Below are 26918 nucleotides of genomic sequence, written 5' to 3'. Positions count from 1 at the left end.
ATAAAGTCATTATACGACAATTTTAAATAAAATTCTATATGAAATACCTGTGGTTTTGCATGCTAAAGTGTGGCACGTGGCCTAAACTGTTACCTATTTTAATCATGGGTTGCATACACACAAAAGAATTTGAATAGCCGCTGAGCAGGGCTTTAAATAGCAAACCTCTAGGCATGTAATGTTGAACAAAAGTACTTTTATATATGGACAAGGACATTCAAACAAAATGGGAATACATGTATCATCACACAAATTTCGTTTTTCTCGAGCAAAACTATGATACTGTGTGAAAGTGCGTTTATAAAATAACTCCCGGATTTCAATGTTGAACCGTCATTTTCATATCAAAAGAAAACAAAACAAACCAAAAATATTTGAATGTTTTCATTTTCAGTTACATGACAATATGAATTCCGTTATGTCATAAGCTAACATAATGCTTTTTAACAGAAATGTTTACATCTTTACAAGAATGATATTTCTATATGAATATATAAAAACAGCATGATTTATATAGAAAAAACTACATAATAGTATGTTTTGTTTCTTTCTTTCCATACCTCATGTTTTTATTTCGATGTAAATGAGATGTGAAACCAAAATCTGTTTGGCGCCATATAACCTATACTGTGTTGGTGCGCCGTAAAATCCAAATAAATAAATACATTGTTTCTTTCTATAGTGCATTTTATTTGACCTGGGGGAGGGGGGAGGGGCGTGGTCTCGCAACGGTCCACTACATTTTTGTGCAGGGTATGTAGTACATGTAACAAATGTAGCATTGAATTTTAGTCGTTGGTTACCGAAGATTATGGAATGCAACAATTATATTGCTCTACCTATTTTGCTCGTTTTTTGGAGATTTCCATTATTTGCATATGACAGAGATTAACTCCGCCCCGCCAGGTCAAATAAAACGGACTATATAGTGTAATATGCGAGCTTTATTTCCGTGTATTGGCCAAAGCAGTCTATTAAAATCAGTGAAAAATCTATAACAAAGAATTATTGATTTGGGTTATAAATGACACGGCTTAAGCTAATGTAAGGGAGACAATCCAATTTGAAGGGAATAGCTTTAACACAGTAAATAATTCTCGAAAATTCTCGTCGAAAGCTGATCATGCACTCTACCACGGAGTTCCACAGATGCATTCTCATGCGGTCACGTCATAGTAAAATTATGTATGTTTTCAAAAAATCCTTTGAAATGTTTCTTAGATTTGCAACTTTAATCTCCTACGTCTTATATTAAAACAAACTATAAATGTACAATTTGCGTTTAAGATAAATATTGTTTTTCTTTTTTTCTAAGGTAGCATACAGACCTGATTTCCGCAATCTATGCCATTGCCTTGATCTGATTTCCTCAACATGATGTCTTATCGTGATAGAGCTGATATTTCTCATGATAAACACGCTTAGCCTGTAAACAGTTCCCAGAAAATCTAATGAATTAATGGAAAGTAGGTTGTATAAAAACAAATCAAAACAGCAACCCGGATGATTTCACTGAAAAATGAAAAAAAGAAAAAATGCAGCATTTCAAAGAACTAATGTAAATCAAAACTAACGTACTGTTAAACTTGATAGAATTTCTTTTTTACACTGTAGAACTTAGATTGTGCTGTGCATTTTTAAATCGTTTATGTGAAAAAGATCGTAAAATACAAAATGTAGAGGAATGTGCCTAGCTGAATCGAAATATAATACATTAAACACCAGCTTCTTAAAGCGAATTTCTTTGGTCTATATAAGTATAATATGGCCGTTCCTAATTAGGGGCTATTTAAACAAGACAACCGCTTCTAAAACATATTAAGAGCGGATACCTTGGCTTAGTGGTAACACTTTCTAATAAGTTATATCTCGTGGGTTTGAGCCACCGCTTATTACTAAAAATAGTCCTGTGTACAGAAACATAAACCAGTCTGGACTTCGAGCTTCTGTATCTTACAGTCTGCTGGAGTATTCTCTCTTTTTGGTTACTGGCGGCAACTAGTAATCAGTTGAAATACACTTACAAAATATAATTAGTGAGGGACTGTGGAATTAGTGTTTCAGCGTCTATGTCTTTATAACATAATCAATATACAAGATGTTGAAGTTTCAACACATTACATCTTTATGATGCAGTAAGTTACATTTTTACTTAACGACACAGATCAAAAGTTTATTTTACAAGGTAAAAAATCTCTAATCAAATAAATGATATGTTATGAAATATTAATTAGGAAAGTAAAACCAGAAGATAAGACAAAATATACACATATAACTCTCTTATATTATATATCAGAATAGCGTAAAAATAACAAAACATAAAAACAAAGAAAATCAGAATTCACAGTTTTAATTTCCATGAGAATACAACTATCAGAGATGTTGCATTCAATAACTAAAATAATGGTAGTTAACACAAAGCATAAATCATAGCTTTTTTCCATGAAATAACAATTGTCAAAGTGGTGTTAAAAGTTATTGTGATGGTAGTTGAACAAAATCACAGCTCTATTTTCTCACAACTGTATGAGTAGCTATTGCATTAGATAGGTATTGTAATGCTTGTTGAACACAACACAAAAAATCATAGCTAATTAGTTATATATTGATGTTCAACTCAAATATTACAAAATTTTTACTAATCTATTTTGTCGTTTTATTTTTAAGACATCCTTTTTTATTTAAAAAGTAAATTTGTATACGACTAAACGTGTCGTTTGAAAATTTTTAATGAATTTTTAAAGTATAATATTTGTGAGATACAACTATTAATACAGAACATCGTGGATAAAAATTAATTCAAAGGTGGGGATGGTTCGGGTTGCTTTAAGTTTGAGCCCAGACCTAAATCTGAGATCAAAAATATTGTTTCCTGTATGGAATATTGATAAGAAACCGTGAAAAAAGGTATTTTTCAGTCACTGAGAGAAACGAAGAAGGTTGTTACAGAAGAAGCTGTGTTGTATTATTTATTCGAAATTTGAATTCTTACCTGTAAAATGTAAATAAATGTTGGTTAGAATACCTGAAATTATTAAAGACTGTAAAAATCATCAAAGGATATATGGATATAAGTTGGCTCAAATTTTATTCATGTATACACCGACTCATAAATACAATTGGACACATAAATGTCACATGGAAAAATAAAAAAAAAAATAATACGTAATGTTCTGTATTATTAGTTGTATCTCATAAATATTATACTTTAAAATTCAGTGGTCCAAATTTAGGTGGGACAGACTTTAGTCAAATTAGAAATTAAATACATTTCAGTAGTTTCTATAAATATTAGTTTCTTACTATGTAAAGGCAACGCCTTCATTGTAGCGAGAAAGATCCTCATTTTTAGGTAACAATACATAAACTGGAGGAAGAAGTCAAAAAAGAAAATAATATTTACTTAACCTTTTGTACTCTTTGTATTTTTTTTTTTTTTTTTTTTTTTTTTTTTTTTTTTTTGTAGGTCAACATTTGCAAGGCACTATGACCACGAAACCGGCAGAATTAATGCAAATAGATAGAGACTTGAAAAATAAAATTGAAACCGAAATTTACCGATTTAAAGTTCAGTTTAGTGTAGTGAATTAGTACGCTAGACTCTATAATGAATTGAACGATTGAGCTGGATAAACGGCTGAAGCCTTCAAGTTTACAATAACTTCACAGATGTTACTCAGTATGTTACACTTTCTGGAAAATTCCCAGACGTATGTTTTTGCAAACATTTGCAAAAGCTGTTGCGCAATTTTCACAAAGAGGTCAAGGTGAAATTTAATCATTTTCAGACAAGCAAGTAAGATATGTGCGTTATAAACTGTAAGGTGTTTTCTTTAATACAGAATAAAGCGTTCGATAAAGCTTCCAAGACATAATTTTGGCTACTGGTTTTAATTCATAATCATATATAAAAATGGATTTAAGTCGCCTTTTAGCATTTGTAGTACTGATATTTGTTCATGGAGTTTATTGTGACACTGAATGTGATTGTAACACTAATAAAGAACTAATGGAATTGATACATAAGGACTACTTACAGATGAGGCTTGAAAACTTTAAGATTATGTCACGTCTGAGACGCTTAGAAATAACTAAACAAACTGTTTCTGCAAAGTCGGATCCACTTACAGCAAAAGGTAATTTTAACCCTTAGCCTGCTAAATTTCTAAAATGGACTGGTCCATTGGACCATCATTAAAGTTTGGAAATACCATTTATTATTTGAAGGGGTGTTCACTGAAAATTTACTGACTGAATGATGTGCAGGCTGATCTTGGTCTGCACTCGTCGCAAAGGCAAAATAACTTGCCATCCACAGGTTAAACGTTAGATATAGTGGGTTTGCGACCAGCATGGATCCAGACCAGCCTGCGCATCCGCGCAGTCTGGTCAGGATCCATGCTGTTCGCTAACGGTTTCTGTAATTGCAATAGGCTTTAAAAGCGAATAGCATGGATTCTGACCAGACTGCGCGGATGCACAGGCTGGTCTGGATCCATGCTGGTCGCAAACCCACTATGTTGGTTTTCTCATGGCACGGCTCATTTATCCTACTAAATGTCTAAAATGAACTGGTCTATCGTTCAATTTTGGTACTTCCATTTATCATTCGAAAGGGTTTTTGATTTAATAGCGAACAATGTAGACCAAGATAAGCTTGCTCGTAGGTGCGGACTGATATCGCTTGCCGCTAGCAGGCTAAAGATTAAAGGTTGCTTTTGTTAATTAAGTCTTAATGTACATAATTTTGGAGCACAAAGCACAAACAAGCGAAACAATAGCTAACTGGGTTTGTAAATTTGTCCCAAAGATAAGTATAAATGGGATTTTTAAATAACTATTTAATCGGCATAAAGCCAGAAAACTCTTTCACATCAAACGAAAAAAAACAACTTAAGTTTTGTTTTGTTAATCCAGTTGATTCAGAGCTGCAAGGTTTTTATTAAAACCTTGTTAAAGCTAAAGCAGTTTAGATGAATTAAAATAAATATAATTATCTGATTGCAATATTTTTTTCAGGTTTAGGAAAGCCTGCACACTTGGAATGTAGAATTTTATAAAAGCCTGAAACTTCAAAACTTCATAATATACTAACTTAAGACAATTCCCCCAAATAAAGGATTTATTTAGGACATGCGCTTGATTTTTATTGAACTAAAATGAACTAATATGAAAATGCTAGACTCCAAGCATGTTAAAACCTCAAACAAATATACAACAAAGTCTTTGTTAAAACTATATGTACTCACCATTTCAAATTGACTTATTTTATGCCACTTGGTCAAAAAGCCTATAGGTAACTTGGCTAAATTATGAGAAATTGCCACTTACCGTTCCAAGGCAGTGCCTCGCTTTGTTAACCATGTATGAAAAATTGTAATTAGATTGACGAATGTCATTGGGTGGCTTGCGCGCGGGCGGGCGGTCGGCGTCAACCTCCGCTCAATAAGTTGTGTTAGAAGTGACCGATTCAAATGAAACTTGGTGTATCGGTACATTAGGCTACTAGGGTCAAGATCAAGGTCACTGTTGCTAAAGATAGGGAAAAAAACAGTTTCTTTTCAATAATATGGAATCCCGGTGCGACATGCTTTTTGCGTTTTGCTTTTTGCACCGGGGTTCCATATAATGCAGTTCGGTACATGTTAGAAAATACCACACCCAAAACGCAAAAAGCAACACGCCAAATGCAAAAACTATGAAGCAAAACACAAACAGCAAAAAGCAAGAATCAAGACGCAAAAATCCCAAAAATCAAAACGCTAAAAGAATAAAACATATTGTATAGGGATTTCTTAAAATGCAGCCGATCTCGATGCTAGAGAAATCCAAATTACTACCAATTGTCTTTTTAAAGATGCTTTACGTTGATATCTTGTGTTGTTTATAATTTATGGTCCTGTCAAATTGGGATCATGGATTCCATTAAACATATGTGTAAAGCCGCTGAGAGGTGTTGTACATTTCATTACATCTCTTGAACAGACTCAATCAAATCGAGTCTGCTATTATTATTCTTGGTTGCATTCTTTGCTTCCAACTGATCTTTTTACAGATTTTATTATTGATAACTATAAGCATATATTTAAAAAAGCAAACTAGCAAAAGACAAATAGCAAAACGCAAGAGTCAAAACATAAATGCATAAAGCAAAACGCAGAATGCAAATAGCAAATAGCAAACAGCACAAAACATGTCGCACCGGGATTCTATACAATAACTTTAGTTTGCAATGATGTACTGAAATTAAACTTCCTATAGGTAGCTTATAAACAAAGGTTGACATTAAAAGTGAAGCGACGTTCAAGGTCAGCATAACGTTATTAAACTTCATGCTTATTCCACTGTGACGTTGGGCCAAAGCAACTCTTTGTGCTGTGGAATGGATGAGTTGCGTTTCGAACCCAACTAAGATCTAACTTTTATGATTAATAAGTCATTATAATGTCATTGGGCATTTTACCGCCATCAAACTTTATGTAGAGCAACCTTATCTGAAGACTTAGCTTTGGGTGACATTTGGGGTCACTGTTATTAAAAATAGAACAATAAGTTTCATTTGGAATGAGGTAATTTAAAGACCCACCACGATTTATTGACCTACTTTTTTCACCCATATAAAATCAAGTTTTATTTGTTTTGGGTTTAACGACGTTTTTCAACATTATTCCAATCATGTAACGGCGTGTAGTTAACCTAACCAGTGTTCCTTGAATCTATACCAGAACAAACCTGTTTCCGCAAGTAACTGCAAACTTTCCCACATGAATCAGAGGTGGAGGACTAATGATTTCAGACACAATGTCGTTTATCAGATAGTCAAGGAGAACATACGCGCCGCCAGGGAATCGAACTCACGATCCTGCGATCTGTAGACCGACGCTCTACCTACTGAGCTAGTCATGAATTTTATGAATAATACAGGTAATATACAGCTAAACTACATTTTTTTAAATGGACAATTTAGGCCCTTACTGAATAAATATGTTTTCACAACTTCATCTGCAAAATTATTCTGTCAATCTCTTTTCAGCAAAGTTTTAAGAATATCGCTTAATAACTAACTTACACTGTAAAAACATATTGTGATTAAAATTTTACTAATTACACTGATTTATGTACATATTGCTACATTAATTCAATAGAATGCTGAGGCATTAAACACATTGTCTTGGCCTAATATATGTCACTGTCAATTTGAAAGTTTAACTAAATTCTTGTATATCTCATGTAAATCATGTATGATTACCATCATGGAAGCACAAAAGAATACAGTTATTTTGTGGTGCGTCTTTAATTGGTCTGCTGAGTTTGAAAGTTCGTCTGTGGCACAGTGGTTTAGAATATGGGCAGAAGAGATCTTTAGTGCTGCGTAGCAGATGGGTCTCGGTTCAAATCTTTCTGAGCGCCTACATTCTTCTGATAAAATGCAATTATAATACCAGTGAGTCAAGGTCAAGGTCATTTAAAAGAAAATCTCTTTGATTATCAAAAAGCTGGAGGAGTTTCCACTTTTTCTATTTTATTATCACAGCAGCGTTGTTTGTGCCGTTTGGCGGCCGTAAAAAGTCTCCCCGTACATCCAATCAAGGAAGTTATTTGTTTTCCAGTATTTTACTAATTTCTTTTATTTTTTTAATCTATTTTTCATTTCTTTATTTTTTCATCTTTTTTTCTGTGCGTTTACCATTTACAATTATTTCTTTTAGACACATACTAAATGTCACACGCATTCATTACTTCATGTTCTTCCTTTTGAGAAATTAACGCTACGCACATTGGATCTAAAGAAGTGCTATTGATAGCCTCGTTCTGACGACCCTTCCGCTAGCCAATCAGAGCCTTACTAACAACATTATATATGTGAAAGTAGAAGTTTAACAAAATATGTATTTAGCCTGGGTTTTTCATATTTACAATTCTTATGACGACCACATCGTGACTACGCCCTCGTGTTTTGAGAGACATCATATGCCATGGTACGGACTTGGTCACGAAAGGTGTCAGACAGCCGGTTAGCTCAGTCGGTAGGGCACTTGCCCTGTAAGCGAGGGGTCCTCGGTTCGAGCCCCGGACAGACTGTACATTTTTCTCACCCTTTGACATACGACGCTATTTTGATGGTTCGGTCACAATTGGAATTCATATATTTGAAACTTCCGAAAAGTAATGACGTCATATTTCTGCGGACATTAAAGATTTTATTTTTTCAAAAAAAAAAGAATACACTGGCTTAGATTTAATAAAAACATCTTGATAAGAACGAATGCAAACAAGTTTCTGCTGTAATATGTTAACTAACACATTGGTTTATATGTGATTCGAAACGATTCGGGTTTTGGTTAAATACTTAAGGTGAATTTTGCATTAACAAATTAGTCTAGAGGCATATGTTAATGCCCGAAGTCCTTACAATTTATTGTAATAATTTGTTTGGTCTTTTGTCCTCTGTCGTTAAGATCATACATGACAATAGGTGCCGTAGTGATAAAGGTCACTGTCTTCACGAATTACTTGTCATACAGTTAAGTCGGCTTTAAACCACACAAAGACTTTTATGCTTGGAAGCCATCTAGGTCGCTAACGGAATGTATTTGGCTCTACCAAAGTACCTGTCCATCCCTAAATAAGGCATGGTCAGGCACATATGGTTCAAAGCTGGACAATTGTGTTGACATAAATGTTAGGAAATGACTTAAAATTCAACAAACCAATAAATAATCTCATTGATGTCTCAAGTATTCGTGAGCTAGAATTACACAGTTCATCATAATAATCTTGTGAATTAACAGAAAATATGTTAAAAGGAAATACTTTAAAATATTCATCCAAGAAAGTTCTTCAAAAATTACTTGTCAATCAGTTCGGTCGGCTTGAAACCACACAAAGACTTTTCTGATAGGAAGCCATCCAGCTCGATTACGTGGTTCTATCCAGGTACCTGCACATCCCTAAACAAGTCACGTTCAGACATATACGGGTTCACCTCTATGGTTAAAATCTAGACAATTGTGAAATGACATAAATTGTGTTGAAGCGACTTAAAAGTCAACAAACCAATAAAATATCACATATTATATCAAATATACGTCCGCTGGAATTATACTCTTAATTATATTATGTGAATTATCAGGAAATGTATTGAAAAAAAGATTTACTTTAAAAGGTTTTATTCAATAGTTGTCGTGAGAAACTTATTTGATTTATTGCCAGACAAATATGGAGGTTTTTTGAAACATTTGAACGTTTATATGGATTATATCTGTGCAGGTCATGATTTAAATGTGTTTAGCTTTTAATCACACCAAACCATTTCCAAATCAGACATTAAATGATTTTAGCTCATTTGTAGCTCGGAAAATTTTGTTCATGGATAGTGGATAAAAAATTCCTTCTTCTAACATCGAGCTTTAGTGTTCTTCACTTCCGTTTACTAATATAAGACCAAAATCAACTGAAATACTAAACTTTAATTTCAGGTTCTAGGCAAAAAGTGGCGGACGGAATCGACGCAAAATATGCAAAAATAACAGCACAGTTAGAGCGAGTCAACGACATAGACGCAAAATATGCAAATATAACAGCTCAATTAGAGCGAGTAGACGAGATTGATGCAAAATATGCAAAACTTAATGCACAACCGGAGCGGATTAACAAACTGGAGGCCAACATTGCACACTTGACAGAGCAATCGGAAAACAAGACACGAACAATCGAGGACAAACTAGCCAAAACAGTAGAAAATTTGGAGCGAATTGATGAGATCGAGGATAAGATTGTCAAAATAGGAGAAATGATGAACAGAAATGAAGCAAATATAACGACTCAAATGGAGTGGATGGACAAAGTTGACGCAAAACTTACAACAATAGCATCACAAATCATTGGTATTCTCGAGAAAATGGATGACTACAAAATGGCATTTGATTTCAGGAATATTGTTACTAAAACTATATTGGCAGAAAAAACTAGTAGAAATAAGTTTGATTCCAACATCAGAAATCAAATAGAAAATATAAAACATTTATTTACTGAGTTCAAGACTGAAACAGCCACGTTGGTACATGATCAACGTGTTTCATTGTCTACAAAACATGAAACTTTCACGGAACAGATGACCAGACAAGTTGCTGAAGTATACCATCAGATGTACACAGATATAGGTGATATTACTTCAGAACTAAATAAAGTAACAGAAAAAGTTTCCAAGATGAATACAGAGATTTCGACTTTGAATGAGATAACAACTGAAGACAAAACTGGTAAATATTTTGAAAAAAATACAATGTAATTGATCAGAAAGATATTTTGCACCGTCATTTCAACATCTGGTTCAAATGTAAACTTAAAATATATCGTTATCTTTATTTACAAAGAGGAAGATATTTTAACTATAACATCGGATATAGAAAATTCTAACATGACCAGTAAATAACCTACATACATGTAGAGCAAAATCTATCTCGGGTTATTCTGCAATAAACCACTCGCGCGCAATGACGTCATCCGATCCAGGTGCGTAACACGGTCGTAAAAAGTAGTTATCATTTTTTTTCTAACACTGTTGATACTAGTATTTCGTGTTAGAATCGAAATAACAAGTTCCCAAGTGTGATTTATCGTAGAATAACCCGAGTTTTTTTACGGCCTTTGTGATATATTGTCACAAATTGACATACGGGCCTTATTTTATATGTATTGTAAATGCAGGTATTGCATAATCTTTTTGTAAATTTTTGAGTTATTGAGGTAAATGTCAGATTTCACGCATGAAATACCTCTCATGTTTTTCTGTATTTCATAACTTAAATTTCCATGTAAATTTCATTAAATTCTGTTCAGTAATAAGAAAGTTGATAGTTTATAAACTTCAGTAATTTATGTTTTTATCCCCAAAACCACTATAATGGGCCTCAAATTGTCAATTTAAATCCGCGCCAAAGTAGTTAGATTCCCCGGCTATATCGTGAATCCCGTGGAAACACAAATAGTCGGAGTCCACGGCTCAGCCGTGAATCCCATGAAATTTAGTATTTGGCGGGACATTATCCTTTAAATAGACTGGGCTAGATATGCCTTGCGCACACCACCTTCCGACATTATAGACGAATCTATGTCTGAATTATTTTCTTGCTAGAAATTTATGCTCGATCGAGGTAAGAAATTTATTTGTTAGATTTTTGTATGATTTTTGCATTACGATTTTTATTTGATAAATTTTTGTTCATTCTACAGAATTCTGTAACATTTACTTTTCGGCACATGATTTTGGCTAGTTTCGGTATGTCAGGATTATTAAATTTTTCAGACTTTTGTAAATTATTTCGAAAGAGGAATCTAAAATGTTTCGTTTATATAAGATGTAAAATTTATACTGAAATTTGTAACATGATATTTATAAAGCACTGTTTCAAAAACGTATGTCAAACATTTTGTTAATTATGGAACGCCATTACTGCATTGTATTGTTATGTATAAATTTATATGGCAAGTCTAGTGCCATGTTTGTAATATATTATTGTAATTTGTAATTGTGTGCCAGTCTATAGCACATCTAATTAATGTCCGTTGTAGTGTATGGCATTAGATATTATATGGATGCCAACTCTCATATAACGTTTGATTTACATTGAATTTTGTTAATTTGTAGTTGTAAATAATGGCTGCAGTTTATCATGTCCGTATCTATAATGTTTCCTCATATACTTTTCATATCATTTCATACTTTAACTTTAGTCTTTTAAGTAAGTAATCTTTGTAATAATGGAAGTAATAAGTGACGTATTTTAATCATGTGACGTTTGAACTTAGTAGCACATATATTTTGTATAAGTAGCACGTATTATTTATGGGAGCCTACGGAGGTATGGTATACCCAAAGGAGCAGTTTTATGCCCTGATTTATTTGTTTTGCTATGGTGCTTACCATATGTTATATATTTTAGCTTCTTCCGCCAGACGATTTTCCTGGTGATGTCATAACCCGGAAGTACAATGCCCGAGGTTCACTTGTCTTCACTCGCCTGGATGTGATATTCCCAGCGCAGAGCTTTCGTCCCATGGTTGTGCCGTAAACCGCAAAGACGATGATTTTTTGTTATCCTCTGAAGTCAGCTCAGGGATGCAATCACCTACCACCATAGGGAGCCAATACGGAATCAACGTATTCACGGTTTAAAGGGACTGAATTTAGAAGCTATATTTTGTTTGTGCTACTTAAAGTTCACAATTACATTAAAGACCTGTGTCACGTCAGATTAGAATGGACTATAAGAACTTTTGTATCTAAAGATACTGAACTTTCTTTTTTTTTCTCTTTCTTATAATCAGTTTTTTTTTCTTTTCATATCTATTCATTGTTAATAATCATCTTATGTAAATAAATTTGTAAATATTGTAAAGGGTGTTGATTTGTTCTGATGGTTACTGTCGCCGGTACGGCCTTTCCTGTCACATATATTCTTACGCATAAGAACTCAAAACACGGGTTATTCTACGATAAACCACGTTTGGGAACTTCTTATTTCTTAATTAATAAAAATGCTGATTTTGGTGATAATTTCATCGACTCCTTAAGGCAGTTCTGCACGTTCGTGTCGAAGTTATTCTACAATGTAGCATTCGATTAAACTCTGATTTTTCAAAACTTCAGAATATACCCAGAAAATTCAGCAAATAGAAAAGAATGGGCTGTATACTTGATTTTCTTTTTTGCTAGACTGGTGTGAAAAAATTGGACCTTACGCATTTTTCATAAAGGGAAGCTATGGGAAACTCATAACTTCCATCACAATTTCGCGAATAGAACTTTTTCTTCAAAGTAGATTTTAATGAAACTTCTCACAGTTGTAAATAAATATGAAACAGAAGAATAGGATATAATTTGGGTAACATATTCTCTGTTAGAGGGTACATGTAAATTCTCACCTATTTATCCAAAATCAATAACCATGTTTTCGAGATTATCTTTGCTACACTTCAAAGGGATAGTGTGTTGTCGTCGACAGTGATTTTAGTATATATAAAACTACATTGGTGCAAAATACAAGTTACAAATACAAATCTATAGTATTTCTACAAAACTATGATAACAAATGACTGTTCTTGACTGTTATGTGGACTGATATTTTCGCGAACAACAATATTGAAGTACGTAAGATTATTTTCAGTTGGTGATTGTTTTTTGTTTATGACGTCGTCGTGCATGCATAATCATTCTGTGTATATTGAGTATTGCAGACGTTGTTATATTAGCCCTAAGTTGTTATATCAGTTCCAATTAATCATATCTACTGTTTTTTTTATCTAAGTTTGTATTTTCATTTTACAAAGATAAGTTTTATTTGCAAGTAAGGAAAGTCAAATAGTTCTTCAAGACTCAACTAAAGTATTCTCATGCGTTTACTGGACTGTATTTTTATGTTCTTCCGCCCCTTCATTGTACTTTGTATCAGTGAAAAATGTTTCTGATATTTCCACTTTAATTTTTGAAAGAGTGAACATACCTTTATTCACTGATATAATACAGCATCGCTGCGAAATAGAGAACATTACTTTATTCACTGATATAATACAGCATCGCTGCAACATACTGAACATACCTTTTATTCACTGATATAATACAGCATCTATGCGAAAAAGTGAACATACCTTTAATAACTGATATAATACAGCATCTCTGCGAAATAGTGAACATACCTTTATTCACTGATATAATACAGCATCTCTGTGAAAGAGTAACCATACCTTTATTCACTGATATAATACAGCATCTCTGCGAAATAGTGAACATAACTTTATTCACTGATATAATACAGCATCGCTGCGAAATAGAGAACATTACTTTATTCACTGATATAATACAGCATCGCTGCAACATACTGAACATACCTTTTATTCACTGATATAATACAGCATCGATGCGAAACAGTGAACATACCTTTATTCACTGATATTATACAGCATCGCTGCAACATACTGAACATACCTTTTATTCACTGATATCATACAGCATCTCTTCGAAATAGAGAACATACCTATATTAAGTGATATAATACAGCATCTCTGCGAAATAGTGAACATACCTTTAATCACTGATATAATACAGCATCGCTGCAACATACTGAACATACCTTTAATCACTGATATAATAGAGCATCGCTGCGAAATAGTGAACTTACCTTTATTCACTGATATAATACAGCATCGCTGCGAAATGGTGAACATCCCATAATTCACTGATATAATACAGCATCGCTGCGAAATAGTGAACATACCTTTAATCACTGATATAATACAGCATCGCTGCGAAATAGTGAACATACCTTTAATCACTGATACAATACAGCATCTCAGCGAAATAGTGAACATACCTTTAATCACTGATATAATACAGCATCGCTGCGAAATAGTGAACATACCTTTAATCACTGATATAATACAGCATCGCTGCGAAATAGTGAACATACCTTTAATCACTGATATAATACAGCATCGCTGCGAAATATCGAGCATACCTTTATTCACTGATATAATACAGCATCGCTGCGAAATAGCGAACATACCTTTATTCACTGGATATAATACAGCATCGCTGCGAAATAGTGAACATACCTTTATTCACTGATATAATACAGCATCTCTGCGAAATAGTGAACAGACCTTTATTCACTAATATAATACATTATCTCTGCGAAACAGAGAACCTACCTTTATTCACTGATATAATACAGCATCGCTGCGAAATAGTGAACATACCTTTATTCACTGATATAATACAGCACCTCAGCGAAATAGTGAACATACAATGTACCTTTATTCACTGATATAATACAGCCTTCATGCGAAATAGTTAACATACCTTTTATTCACTGATATAATACAGCATCTCTGCGAAATGGTGAACATACCTTTATCCACTGGTATAATACAGCATCGCTGCGAAAGAGTGACCATACCTTTATTCTCTGATATAATACAGCATCTGTGCGAAATAGTGAACATACCATTATTCCCTAATATAATGTAGTATCTCTGCAAAATAGTGAATATACCTTTATTCACTGATATAATACAGCATCTCTGCGAAATAGTGAACATACCTTTATTCACTGATATAATACAGCATCGCTGCAACATACTGAACATACCTTTTATTCACTGATATAATACAGCATCTCTTCGAAATAGAGAACATACCTTTATTCACTGATATAATACAGCAACGCTGCGAAAGAGTGAACATACCTTTAATCACTGATATAATACAGCAACGCTGCAACTTACTGAACATACCTTTAATCACTGGTATAATACAGCATCGCGGCGAAATAGTGAACTTACCTTTATTCACTGATATAATACAGCATCTCTGCGAAATAGTGAACATCCCTTTATTCACTAATATAATGCAGTATCTCTGCAAAATAGTGAACATACCTTTATTCACTGATATAATACAGAATCTCTGCGAAATAGTGAACATACCTTTATTCACTGATATAATACAGCATCGCTGCAACATACTGAATATACCTTTTATTCACTGATATAATACAGCATCTCTTCGAAATAGAGAACATACCTTTATTCACTGATATGATACAGCAACGCTGCGAAATAGTGAACATACCTTTATTCACTGATATAATACAGCATCTCTGTGAAAGAATAACCATACCTTTATTCACTGATATAATACAGCATCTCTGCGAAATAGTGAACATACCTTTATTCACTGATATAATACAGCATCGCTGCGAAATAGAGAACATTACTTTATTCACTGATATAATACAGCATCGCTGCAACATACTGCACATACCTTTTATTCACTGATATAATACAGCATCGCTGCGAAACAGTGAACATACCTTTATTCACTGATATTATACAGCATCGCTGCAACATACTGAACATACCTTTTATTCACTGATATCATACAGCATCTCTTCGAAATAGAGAACATACCTATATTAAGTGATATAATACAGCATCTCTGCGAAATAGTGAACATACCTATATTAAGTGATATAATACAGCATCTCTGCGAAATAGTGAACATACCTTTAATCACTGATATAATACAGCATCTCTGCAACATACTGAACATACCTTTAATCACTGATATAATAGAGCATCGCTGCGAAATAGTGAACTTACCTTAATTCACTGATATAATACAGCATCGCTGCGAAATGGTGAACATCCCATAATTCACTGATATAATACAGCATCGCTGCGAAATAGTGAACATACCTTTAATCACTGATATAATACAGCATCGCTGCGAAATAGTGAACATACCTTTAATCACTGATATAATACAGCATCGCTGCGAAATAGTGAACATACCTTTAATCACTGATATAATACAGCATCGCTGCGAAATAGTGAACATACCTATAATCACTGATATAATACAGCATCGCTACGAAATAGCGAGCATACCTTTATTCACTGATATAATACAGCATCGCTGCGAAATAGCGAACATACCTTTATTCACTGATATAATACAGCATCTCTGCGAAATAGTGAACAGACCTTTATTCACTGATATAATACAGCAACGCTGCGAAAGAGTGAACATACCTTTAATCACTGATATAATACAGCAACGCTGCAACTTACTGAACATACCTTTAATCACTGGTATAATACAGCATCGCGGCGAAATAGTGAACTTACCTTTATTCACTGATATAATACAGCATCTCTGCGAAATAGTGAACATCCCTTTATTCACTAATATAATGCAGTATCTCTGCAAAATAGTGAACATACCTTTATTCACTGATATAATACAGAATCTCTGCGAAATAGTGAACATACCTTTATTCACTGATATAATACAGCATCGCTGCAACATACTGAATATACCTTTTATTCACTGATATAATACAGCATCTCTTCGAAATAGAGAACATACCTTTATTCACTGATATGATACAGCAACGCTGCGAAATAGTGAACATACCTTTATTCACTGATATAATACAGCATCTCTGTGAAAGAATAACCATACCTTTATTCACTGATATAATACAGCATCTCTGCGAAATAGTGAACATACCTTTATTCACTGATATAATACAGCATCGCTGCGAAATAGAGAACATTACTTTATTCACTGATATAATACAGCATCGCTGCAACATACTGCACATACCTTTTATTCACTGATATAATACAGCATCGCTGCGAAACAGTGAACATACCTTTATTCACTGATATTATACAGCATCGCTGCAACATACTGAACATACCTTTTATTCACTGATATCATACAGCATCTCTTCGAAATAGAGAACATACCTATATTAAGTGATATAATACAGCATCTCTGCGAAATAGTGAACATACCTTTAATCACTGATATAATACAGCATCGCTGCAACATACTGAACATACCTTTAATCACTGATATAATAGAGCATCGCTGCGAAATAGTGAACTTACCTTAATTCACTGATATAATACAGCATCGCTGCGAAATGGTGAACATCCCATAATTCACTGATATAATACAGCATCGCTGCGAAATAGTGAACATACCTTTAATCACTGATATAATACAGCATCGCTGCGAAATAGTGAACATACCTTTAATCACTGATATAATACAGCATCGCTGCGAAATAGTGAACATACCTTTAATCACTGATATAATACAGCATCGCTGCGAAATAGTGAACATACCTTTAATCACTGATATAATACAGCATCGCTACGAAATAGCGAGCATACCTTTATTCACTGATTTAATACAGCATCGCTGCGAAATAGCGAACATACCTTTATTCACTGATATAATACAGCATCTCTGCGAAATAGTGAACAGACCTTTATTCACTGATATAATACATTATCTCTGCGAAACAGAGAACATACCTTTATTCACTGATATAATACAGCATCGCTGCGAAATAGTGAACATACCTTTATTCACTGATATAATACAGCACCTCAGCGAAATAGTGAACATACCTTTATCCACTGGTATAATACAGCATTGCTGCGAAAGAGTGACCATACATTTATTCTCTGATATAATACAGCATCTGTGCGAAATAGTGAACATCCCTTTATTCCCTAATATAATGTAGTATCTCTGCAAAATAGTGAACATACCTTTATTCACTGATATAATACAGCATCTCTGCGAAATAGTGAACATACCTTTATTCACTGATATAATACAGCATCGCTGCAACATACTGAACATACCTTTTATTCACTGATATAATACAGCATCTCTTCGAAATAGAGAACATACCTTTATTCACTGATATAATACAGCAACGCTGCGAAATAGTGAACATACCTTTAATCACTGATATAATACAGCAACGCTGCAACTTACTGAACATACCTTTAATCACTGATATAATACAGCATCGCTGCGAAATGATGAACATCCCATTATTCACTGATATAATACAGCATCGCGGAGAAATACTGAACTTACCTTTATTCACTGATATAATACAGCATCTCTGCGAAATAGTGAACATACCTTTATTCACTGATATAATACAGCATCTCTTCGAAATAGAGAACATACCTTTATTCACTGATATAATACAGCAACGCTGCGAAAGAGTGAACATACCTTTAATCACTGATATAATACAGCAACGCTGCAACTTACTGAACATACCTTTAATCACTGGTATAATACAGCATCGCGGCGAAATAGTGAACTTACCTTTATTCACTGATATAATACAGCATCTCTGCGAAATAGTGAACATCCCTTTATTCACTAATATAATGCAGTATCTCTGCAAAATAGTGAACATACCTTTATTAACTGATATAATACAGAATCTCTGCGAAATAGTGAACATACCTTTATTCACTGATATAATACAGCATCGCTGCAACATACTGAATATACCTTTTATTCACTGATATAATACAGCATCTCTTCGAAATAGAGAACATACCTTTATTCACTGATATGATACAACAACGCTGCGAAATAGTGAACATACCTTTATTCACTGATATAATACAGCATCTCTGTGAAAGAATAACCATACCTTTATTCACTGATATAATACAGCATCTCTGCGAAATAGTGAACATACCTTTATTCACTGATATAATACAGCATCGCTGCGAAATAGAGAACATTACTTTATTCACTGATATAATACAGCATCGCTGCAACATACTGCACATACCTTTTATTCACTGATATAATACAGCATCGCTGCGAAACAGTGAACATACCTTTATTCACTGATATTATACAGCATCGCTGCAACATACTGAACATACCTTTTATTCACTGATATCATACAGCATCTCTTCGAAATAGAGAACATACCTATATTAAGTGATATAATACAGCATCTCTGCGAAATAGTGAACATACCTTTAATCACTGATATAATACAGCATCGCTGCAACATACTGAACATACCTATAATATCTGATATAATAGAGCATCGCTGCGAAAGAGTGAACTTACCTTTATTCACTGATATAATACAGCATCGCTGCGAAATGGTGAACATCCCATAATTCACTGATATAATACAGCATCGCTGCGAAATAGTGAACATACCTTTAATCACTGATATAATACAGCATCGCTGCGAAATAGTGAACATACCTTTAATCACTGATATAATAAAGCATCGCTGCGAAATAGTGAACATACCTTTAATCACTGATATAATACAGCATCGCTGCGAAATAGTGAACATACCTATAATCACTGATATAATACAGCATCGCTACGAAATAGCGAGCATACCTTTATTCACTGATATAATACAGCATCGCTGCGAAATAGCGAACATACCTTTATTCACTGATATAATACAGCATCTCTGCGAAATAGTGAACAGACCTTTATTCACTGATATAATACATTATCTCTGCGAAACAGAGAACATACCTTTATTCACTGATATAATACAGCATCGCTGCGAAATAGTGAACATACCTTTATTCACTGATATAATACATTATCTCTGCGAAACAGAGAACATACCTTTATTCACTGATATAATACAGCATCGCTGCGAAATAGTGAACATACCTTTATTCACTGATATAATACAGCACCTCAGCGAAATAGTGAACATACCTTTATCCACTGGTATAATACAGCATTGCTGCGAAAGAGTGACCATACATTTATTCTCTGATATAATACAGCATCTGTGCGAAATAGTGAACATCCCTTTATTCCCTAATATAATGTAGTATCTCTGCAAAATAGTGAACATACCTTTATTCACTGATATAATACAGCATCTCTGCGAAATAGTGAACATACCTTTATTCACTGATATAATACAGCATCGCTGCAACATACTGAACATACCTTTTATTCACTGATATAATACAGCATCTCTTCGAAATAGAGAACATACCTTTATTCACTGATATAATACAGCAACGCTGCGAAATAGTGAACATACCTTTAATCACTGATATAATACAGCAACGCTGCAACTTACTGAACATACCTTTAATCACTGATATAATACAGCATCGCTGCGAAATGATGAACATCCCATTATTCACTGATATAATACAGCATCGCGGAGAAATACTGAACTTACCTTTATTCACTGATATAATACAGCATCTCTGCGAAATAGTGAACATACCTTTATTCACTGATATAATACAGCATCGCTGCGAAATAGAGAACATTACTTTATTCACTGATATAATACAGCATCGCTGCAACATACTGAACATACCTTTTATTCACTGATATAATACAGCATCTCTTCGAAATAGAGAACATACCTTTATTCACTGATATAATACAACATCGCTGCAACATACTGAACATACCTTTACTCACTGATATAATACAGGATCTCTGCGAAATAGTGAACATACCTTTATTCACTGATATAATACAGCATCTCTGCCAAATAGTGAACATACCTTTATTCACTGATATAATACAGCATTCTTGCGAAATAGTTAACATACCTTTATTCACTGATATAATACAGCATCATGGCGAAATGGTGAACATACCTTTATCCTCTGGTATAATACAGCATCGCTGCGAAAGAGTGACCATACCTTTATTCACTAATATAATGCACTATCTCTGCAAAATAGTGAACATACCTTTAACCACTGATATAGTACAGCATCGCTGCAACATACTGAACATACCTTTATTCACTGATATAATATAGCATCGCTGCGAAATAGTGAACATACCTTTATTCACTGACATAATACAGCATCTCTGCGAAATAGAGAACATACCTATATTCACTGATATAATACAGCATTTCTGCGAAATAGTGAACATTCCTTTATTCACTGATATAATACAGCATCGCTGCGAAATGGTGAACATCCCATTATTCACTGATATAATACAGCATCGCTGCGAAAGACTGACCATACTTTTATTCACTGATATAATACAGCATCTCAGCGAAATAGTGAACATACCTTTATTCACTGATATAATACAGCATCTCTGCGAAATAGTGAACATACGTTTACTCACTGATTCAAATACAGCGTTTCTGCGAAATAGTGAACATCCCTTTATTCACTAATATAATGCAGTATCTCTGCAAAATAGTGAACATACCTTTATTCACTGATGTAGTACAGCATAATTGCGAAACGTGTAATAGGTTTGATATAATAGTATTTGGGATGCTGTATTCGGCTCGAGTGGAATTTGCCAGGTAGTTTAAAACGAGGCGCGCAAGCGCAGAGTGTGATCCAACCTGGCAAAATTCACACGAGCCAAATAAGAAATCCCCGATCTAGCTACTGTTATAATGATCCTTTTGTTATAAACCTCCAACTTATAGTTTGTCGTTTTGTTATTGAACGAAATCTACAACGTTTTAACAGTATAAAGAACTCGCCATAATTATGACCTATAATTGTGTCTTTGCGACGTTTGACCAACAAAACTAACAGTACAGATATGTTAAAATAGAACTGAGTGAAGTTCTAATGGGCGCTTTTTATAGAGCTGTGTCAGGTCATGCATTTTAGATGAATGTAGTCCGGCAAAATGCAAAACAAAAGGTACAATACGGATTTTTCCTGTCTGTTCTTATTTACTTGTAAAATACATGCCGTTTTGGGGCCAGAATTTTTTTAGGTATATAGACGCGATGTCATAAGTTGGAGCTAAGTCATTTTTAGCTGTATTTTCTATTAAAGAAGTTTCACTATCGCTATTTATGATACAATATAATTATTATGTAATATATCTTCGGAAACTAGAAACCTAGCTCTATTTCATTTTATAGCTTTTAGTTAATCTAAATAAGCTCTTGGCGACATTTATGGGCCTAAAAGGACCTAACACAAAGAAATTCTGCTGTAGAGGTGTAACGGGAAGTTCTATGCGTCTACGATAAAACAGATAGTTGAAAAACAAAAACATGTCTGATTCTCATTGAATTTCCGTGAAATGGTCGTCTGCCGTAAGCTACAGACGTCATACAAGTAAAACAAAACAACGTAATCAGAAACGCGCCAGATACACTTAAAAAGTTCACACATAGATGTGTAGAGATTCAGTAGAAATAGGACTTGTGGATTTAAAAAAAGTTTTGAATTCTTACTTAACTCGTTTTTTAAAAACAAAATTCTATAACGTTTCACACAAAAAAAAATATTATTTTTGTACTTATTCGGAATATGTATATATCTGACATCTTATTTCAATGTCAGAAATGTACATATAAATTTTTCATGTCTAGTACAAATGTCCCACGCTACTTGCAAAGAGTATAACTGAAACAAACTTAAAGTTATAACTTGGTTTAATTTACAGGTAACAAAGTTGTCTTGTTTTGGTAAACAGAATTAAAATATTATTTTTTCCAGCTATTGAAAGATGTATGCTTTTAAAAAATCATGCAATGTATCACAAAGTTATAACGTTTTTTCCGTGTCCATGTAAAATGTCCCATAGCGTACGTTTGTTTACGCTGATGTTACGATAGTTTCTTTAAAGTCGCTGTTGACACACCGACTATTTTAATAAGGCTATTTATACTTTGCGGAACGGAACGAAACGGAACGGAAAAACAGTGGGATACCACACGGGGCATAGAATTTTATTCCATGTAGTATGTAATAAACGATTTATATTGTTGCGTTTCCCAGTCCTGGAAATCTTATCACCATGACTTATATTTTTAAAGTGTATACGTACATGTTGCAATATAATGTCTGCATAATCGATATTTCCATTCATAATTTCTACAGTTCCGTTCCGTTTCGCAAAATATAAATATCCCATGAGGTAATTTTACTTTGCGGAACGAAACGGAACAAGAAAATAATAGTGTTATTATTTTTTTCCAAGGCTTATTTTGCGAAAGGGCAGTATTCTGTCGAAATCCCTTTACTTTATTAAGAAATCATAAAAATACAACTTATAGAATATATTCCAGATACATGTTAATGAATATATTAAGTTCATGAAATGCAAGAATTCCAAGAAGACCGGATCCTTAGTGTTAGAAAATGACGAAACAGAGTCTTGGGGAGCTAACTGGAAATCCGGAGGGCAAATACTATGAGAACTCCAGCACTACCGCTAAAATACAAATTAATCAGAAAAAAAATTGCGCTCGCGCCTTCGTCGTGACGTCCGTAGTCTTTATAATTGAAACTTCTTCAAGAATGCAAGTATTGTTAAATATTTCGGAAGATGACCATCATAAAATTTTGAAATTACTTGAGAAACTATATTGTTTTAAAAATATTTGTACTCGTTGACATACATACATTGATATTTATAAAAAAAATACATTCATGGAAAACAGAATAATAGAAACGTAATATGATTTTTAAAACAAGTAAATGCTCGAGTTATTTCCGAGCGCCAAATGTAAGTAAACGGCGTTTTTCTGGTGTTACGCATTTTAGCTCCTACTTATGATATACAGATCGGCAATTGTAGCCCGTATTCCATTTAAATGGATATTTGTTATAGGTTCAACTCTTTTACCTATGCAGGATCAGATAAAAAAATCAAAACCTGAAGTCATTATCATTCAAGATGGTACTCTAATATCATTCAAGTTGATAACTTAATATCATTCAAATTGGTACTTTAAGATCATTCAAGTTTTTGCTTTGCTGTCATTCAAGTTGGTACTTCAATGTCATTCAAGTTTTTACTTTAATGTCATTCTAAATGACACTTTGATACCATTAAAGTTGATACTTTAATGCATGTATCATTCAAGTTTGTACTTGAATATTTCTCAAGTCTTTGCTTTAATATTATTCAAGTTGGAATTTTAATATCATTCAAGTTGATGCTTTAATATATGTTTTATTCAAGTTTGTACTTTAATATCATTGATATCATTCAAGTTGATGTTTTGAAATCATTCAGTTTGGTATTTTAATATTATTCAAGTTGATATTTAATATTATTCTATTTGGGGCTTCATCAGTAACAAATATTTACTGCGTTACTGCGGTAGATATCTCTTTTATATATCTTCCACATATAAATAAATACTGTCGTGGACGTACTAAATTTCTCCAAAATACTTTTTACCTATGACACATTACAAATGAAAACACGTTCAAAATTTCGAAACATTTATATATGCATTGAAGCATGCCTCTTTAAAGTGACAATTATTGTTTATATGTAAATCGTAAGTTGAAACCCCCGCATCTCAGTTCCTATGTATTCTATAGATAGTGATATAAAGCAGACATTTGGCAAAATTAATATCAAAGAATTCCTCATAATATTAATAAAATGTATTGCATATTTTTATGATACAACAACTTATCATATAATTGCCATTTCAGGCTTCAAATTTTGATAAGTACGACTTGTTTATGATTTATTTAAAAAAACTTTTTTTGAAATGGAAAACATTTATCATAGTCTATCATCGGTATTTTCGTGAACAATATCATTGCATCTGTCATCAAATATTTTTGAACATATTAAGAAGTTCAGGATACCTTTTTTAAAATATGAATGAATTTTACATATCTAATCAAAAGCCTGTAACCTTTATAATTGTGAGAAACTGTCCTATCATACACTTCGGCTTTTCTTCTGCAGATGGTGCCTGGAGTAGCTGGGGCAATTGGGGTTCTTGCAGTGTAACTTGTGGCGGAGGGATACGATCACAGACTCGAACTTGTACAAATCCGAAGCCATCATTACTAGGAAAAATTTGCGATGGAGCTCCGGTACAACTAAGCATTTGTAACAAACAAACATGTCCTGGTAAGATAATCTCACCATTCTTTCATTTCATTATGCCAAATAATTAAGAATTATTTATAGAAAAACCGTGCTTTTACGTTATTAATGTACGAAAACAGGTTAACTGACATCGGAAAAATTTCACGGCTTGAGTGTATTAATTTAAGTAAAACACGATTTTGCTATATATTATTTCGATTCTAATATGCGCTTAATATAAAACAGTAGGTAAAATATAGTAGCGCTCTTTTTTGGTCGTAACAAAATATTGACGTCATCGCACGTTAACGTGACGTCATTTTAGCCCAAGCGTGTTTTAACAGAACGACAAAATCTGTGAGAAAATGGTTGGATGCATAGAACACAACCAAGCAAAATAACAGCTGAATCGTTGGACTGAGTCAGTTAACGAAAGGAAATGAAACGAGCCAATCTCCTCAAGGCCCCCAGCACCGGCTTAAATGGAATTTTATTATCATATTAAAATTGAATGTATTCCATGATACCAAAGGAATACAATATAGATAAATATATAATGGCAAAATAAATTCTAATGTTGCTCTATCAGTTCGGTACAAAACGCTTAATTCGTACATGGAACGAATGATCAGTGTAATAATTGTAAAGTAGATATAGTTAAAAGTAAACTATTCATTAAATTTCAATGTAGGGATAACACATGTTTTTTCGTTTTATAACGTCTGCAGGATCCCGAAGGGGTAACACGAAATGAACGGGCGTTAACGCTTTTCTAGTATAAAACGCGAAAATAAACACTCATAAATGAATACATTATCCCTCAACGTCATCAAATTTCCATGAAATGCGCGGGAATATCTGAGGTTTTTTCACGTTGACGTCATTTACATTTGAATTATCCGTCTTTGGGCCGTAAAACGTTTACGTATGGCACGGAACGCGCTTGTATAAAAATTGTTACATCAGCACGTGAGCGCGAGTATCTCTCTGTTAACACACGTTTTCTCTCTTGCTAAAACACCCCCAAAAAATGACAAGAAAAGCAGTTTTATGCTAGAATATTAGTGTATGCTTATTTCGTGTTATAACATCTTCAGAATCCCTCTGGATATGTTAGTACTCTCGCCCTACGGTCTCGTGCACTAGCCAATCCCTCTGGATTCTGCAGAGGTTATAACACGTAAACACATGCGTTATCCCTACAATAAGATGCAGTCGTTATATCGTTATTAACATTTTCAGATCACAAGATTGCCTTCACGGCTTATGGCACAACAGGAACTTCACCAGTTGTATTAATCACGTTATTATGAACTACGGCAATAGCTATGACAGCTCAACGGGAAAGTTCACCTGCAAAGTGCCAGGAATATATAACTTTGCCATGCAGATTTCAAAACTGTACAATAAATTAACAGATCTTGTTGACTGTTTTATTTATATAAATTCATTGGAACAAGTAGGTGCTAGAGAAGATCCAATTGGAATAAGAAAAGAACCTGACAAGGATGGATATTCTATCAGCGTATCAGGCACATTTCATCTACACAGAAACGACTACGTGTTTATCAAATGCGATGGTATCAGTGTTGTTTTCACAGACAGAAGATCCTCATTTACAGGGTTCTTAGTGACACCTGATAACTGATTATCATTTGTATGTACAGCTGTCTGTTCACTTATGTCCATATTGATAATAAATATTGCTTAAATGTTA

General features: G+C 33.7%; 1 protein-coding gene across 1 annotated transcript; it reads left to right on the top strand.

Moving 5' to 3' along the window:
* The first annotated feature begins 3793 nt into the window (after positions 1 to 3793).
* LOC123538565 (uncharacterized) lies at positions 3794 to 26918 on the top strand. The gene is made up of 4 exons (XM_053529620.1): positions 3794 to 4136; positions 9480 to 10262; positions 25076 to 25243; positions 26444 to 26918. Exons 1-4 carry the CDS (start codon positions 3914 to 3916, stop codon positions 26512 to 26514), a joined length of 1245 nt encoding a protein of 414 aa, XP_053385595.1. The 5' UTR covers positions 3794 to 3913; the 3' UTR covers positions 26515 to 26918.

This window comes from Mercenaria mercenaria, chromosome 18, assembly GCF_021730395.1.
Source record: "Mercenaria mercenaria strain notata chromosome 18, MADL_Memer_1, whole genome shotgun sequence".
In the NCBI taxonomy this organism is placed as follows: domain Eukaryota; kingdom Metazoa; phylum Mollusca; class Bivalvia; order Venerida; family Veneridae; genus Mercenaria; species Mercenaria mercenaria.
The sequence above is the reverse complement of the archived record's forward strand: the minus strand, read 5'-3'. Positions and strand labels throughout refer to the sequence as shown.

What these genes read in the sequence shown, in the direction of transcription:
- LOC123538565 (XM_053529620.1), top strand. Translation starts at nt 3,914, where the DNA reads ATGGATTTAAGTCGCCTTTTAGCATTTGTAGTACTGATATTTGTTCAT. An exon ending in GGATCCACTTACAGCAAAAG is followed by an intron (nt 4,137 to 9,479) that starts GTAATTTTAACC and finishes CTTTAATTTCAG; the next exon opens with GTTCTAGGCAAAAAGTGGCG. An exon ending in AACAACTGAAGACAAAACTG is followed by an intron (nt 10,263 to 25,075) that starts GTAAATATTTTG and finishes TTTCTTCTGCAG; the next exon opens with ATGGTGCCTGGAGTAGCTGG.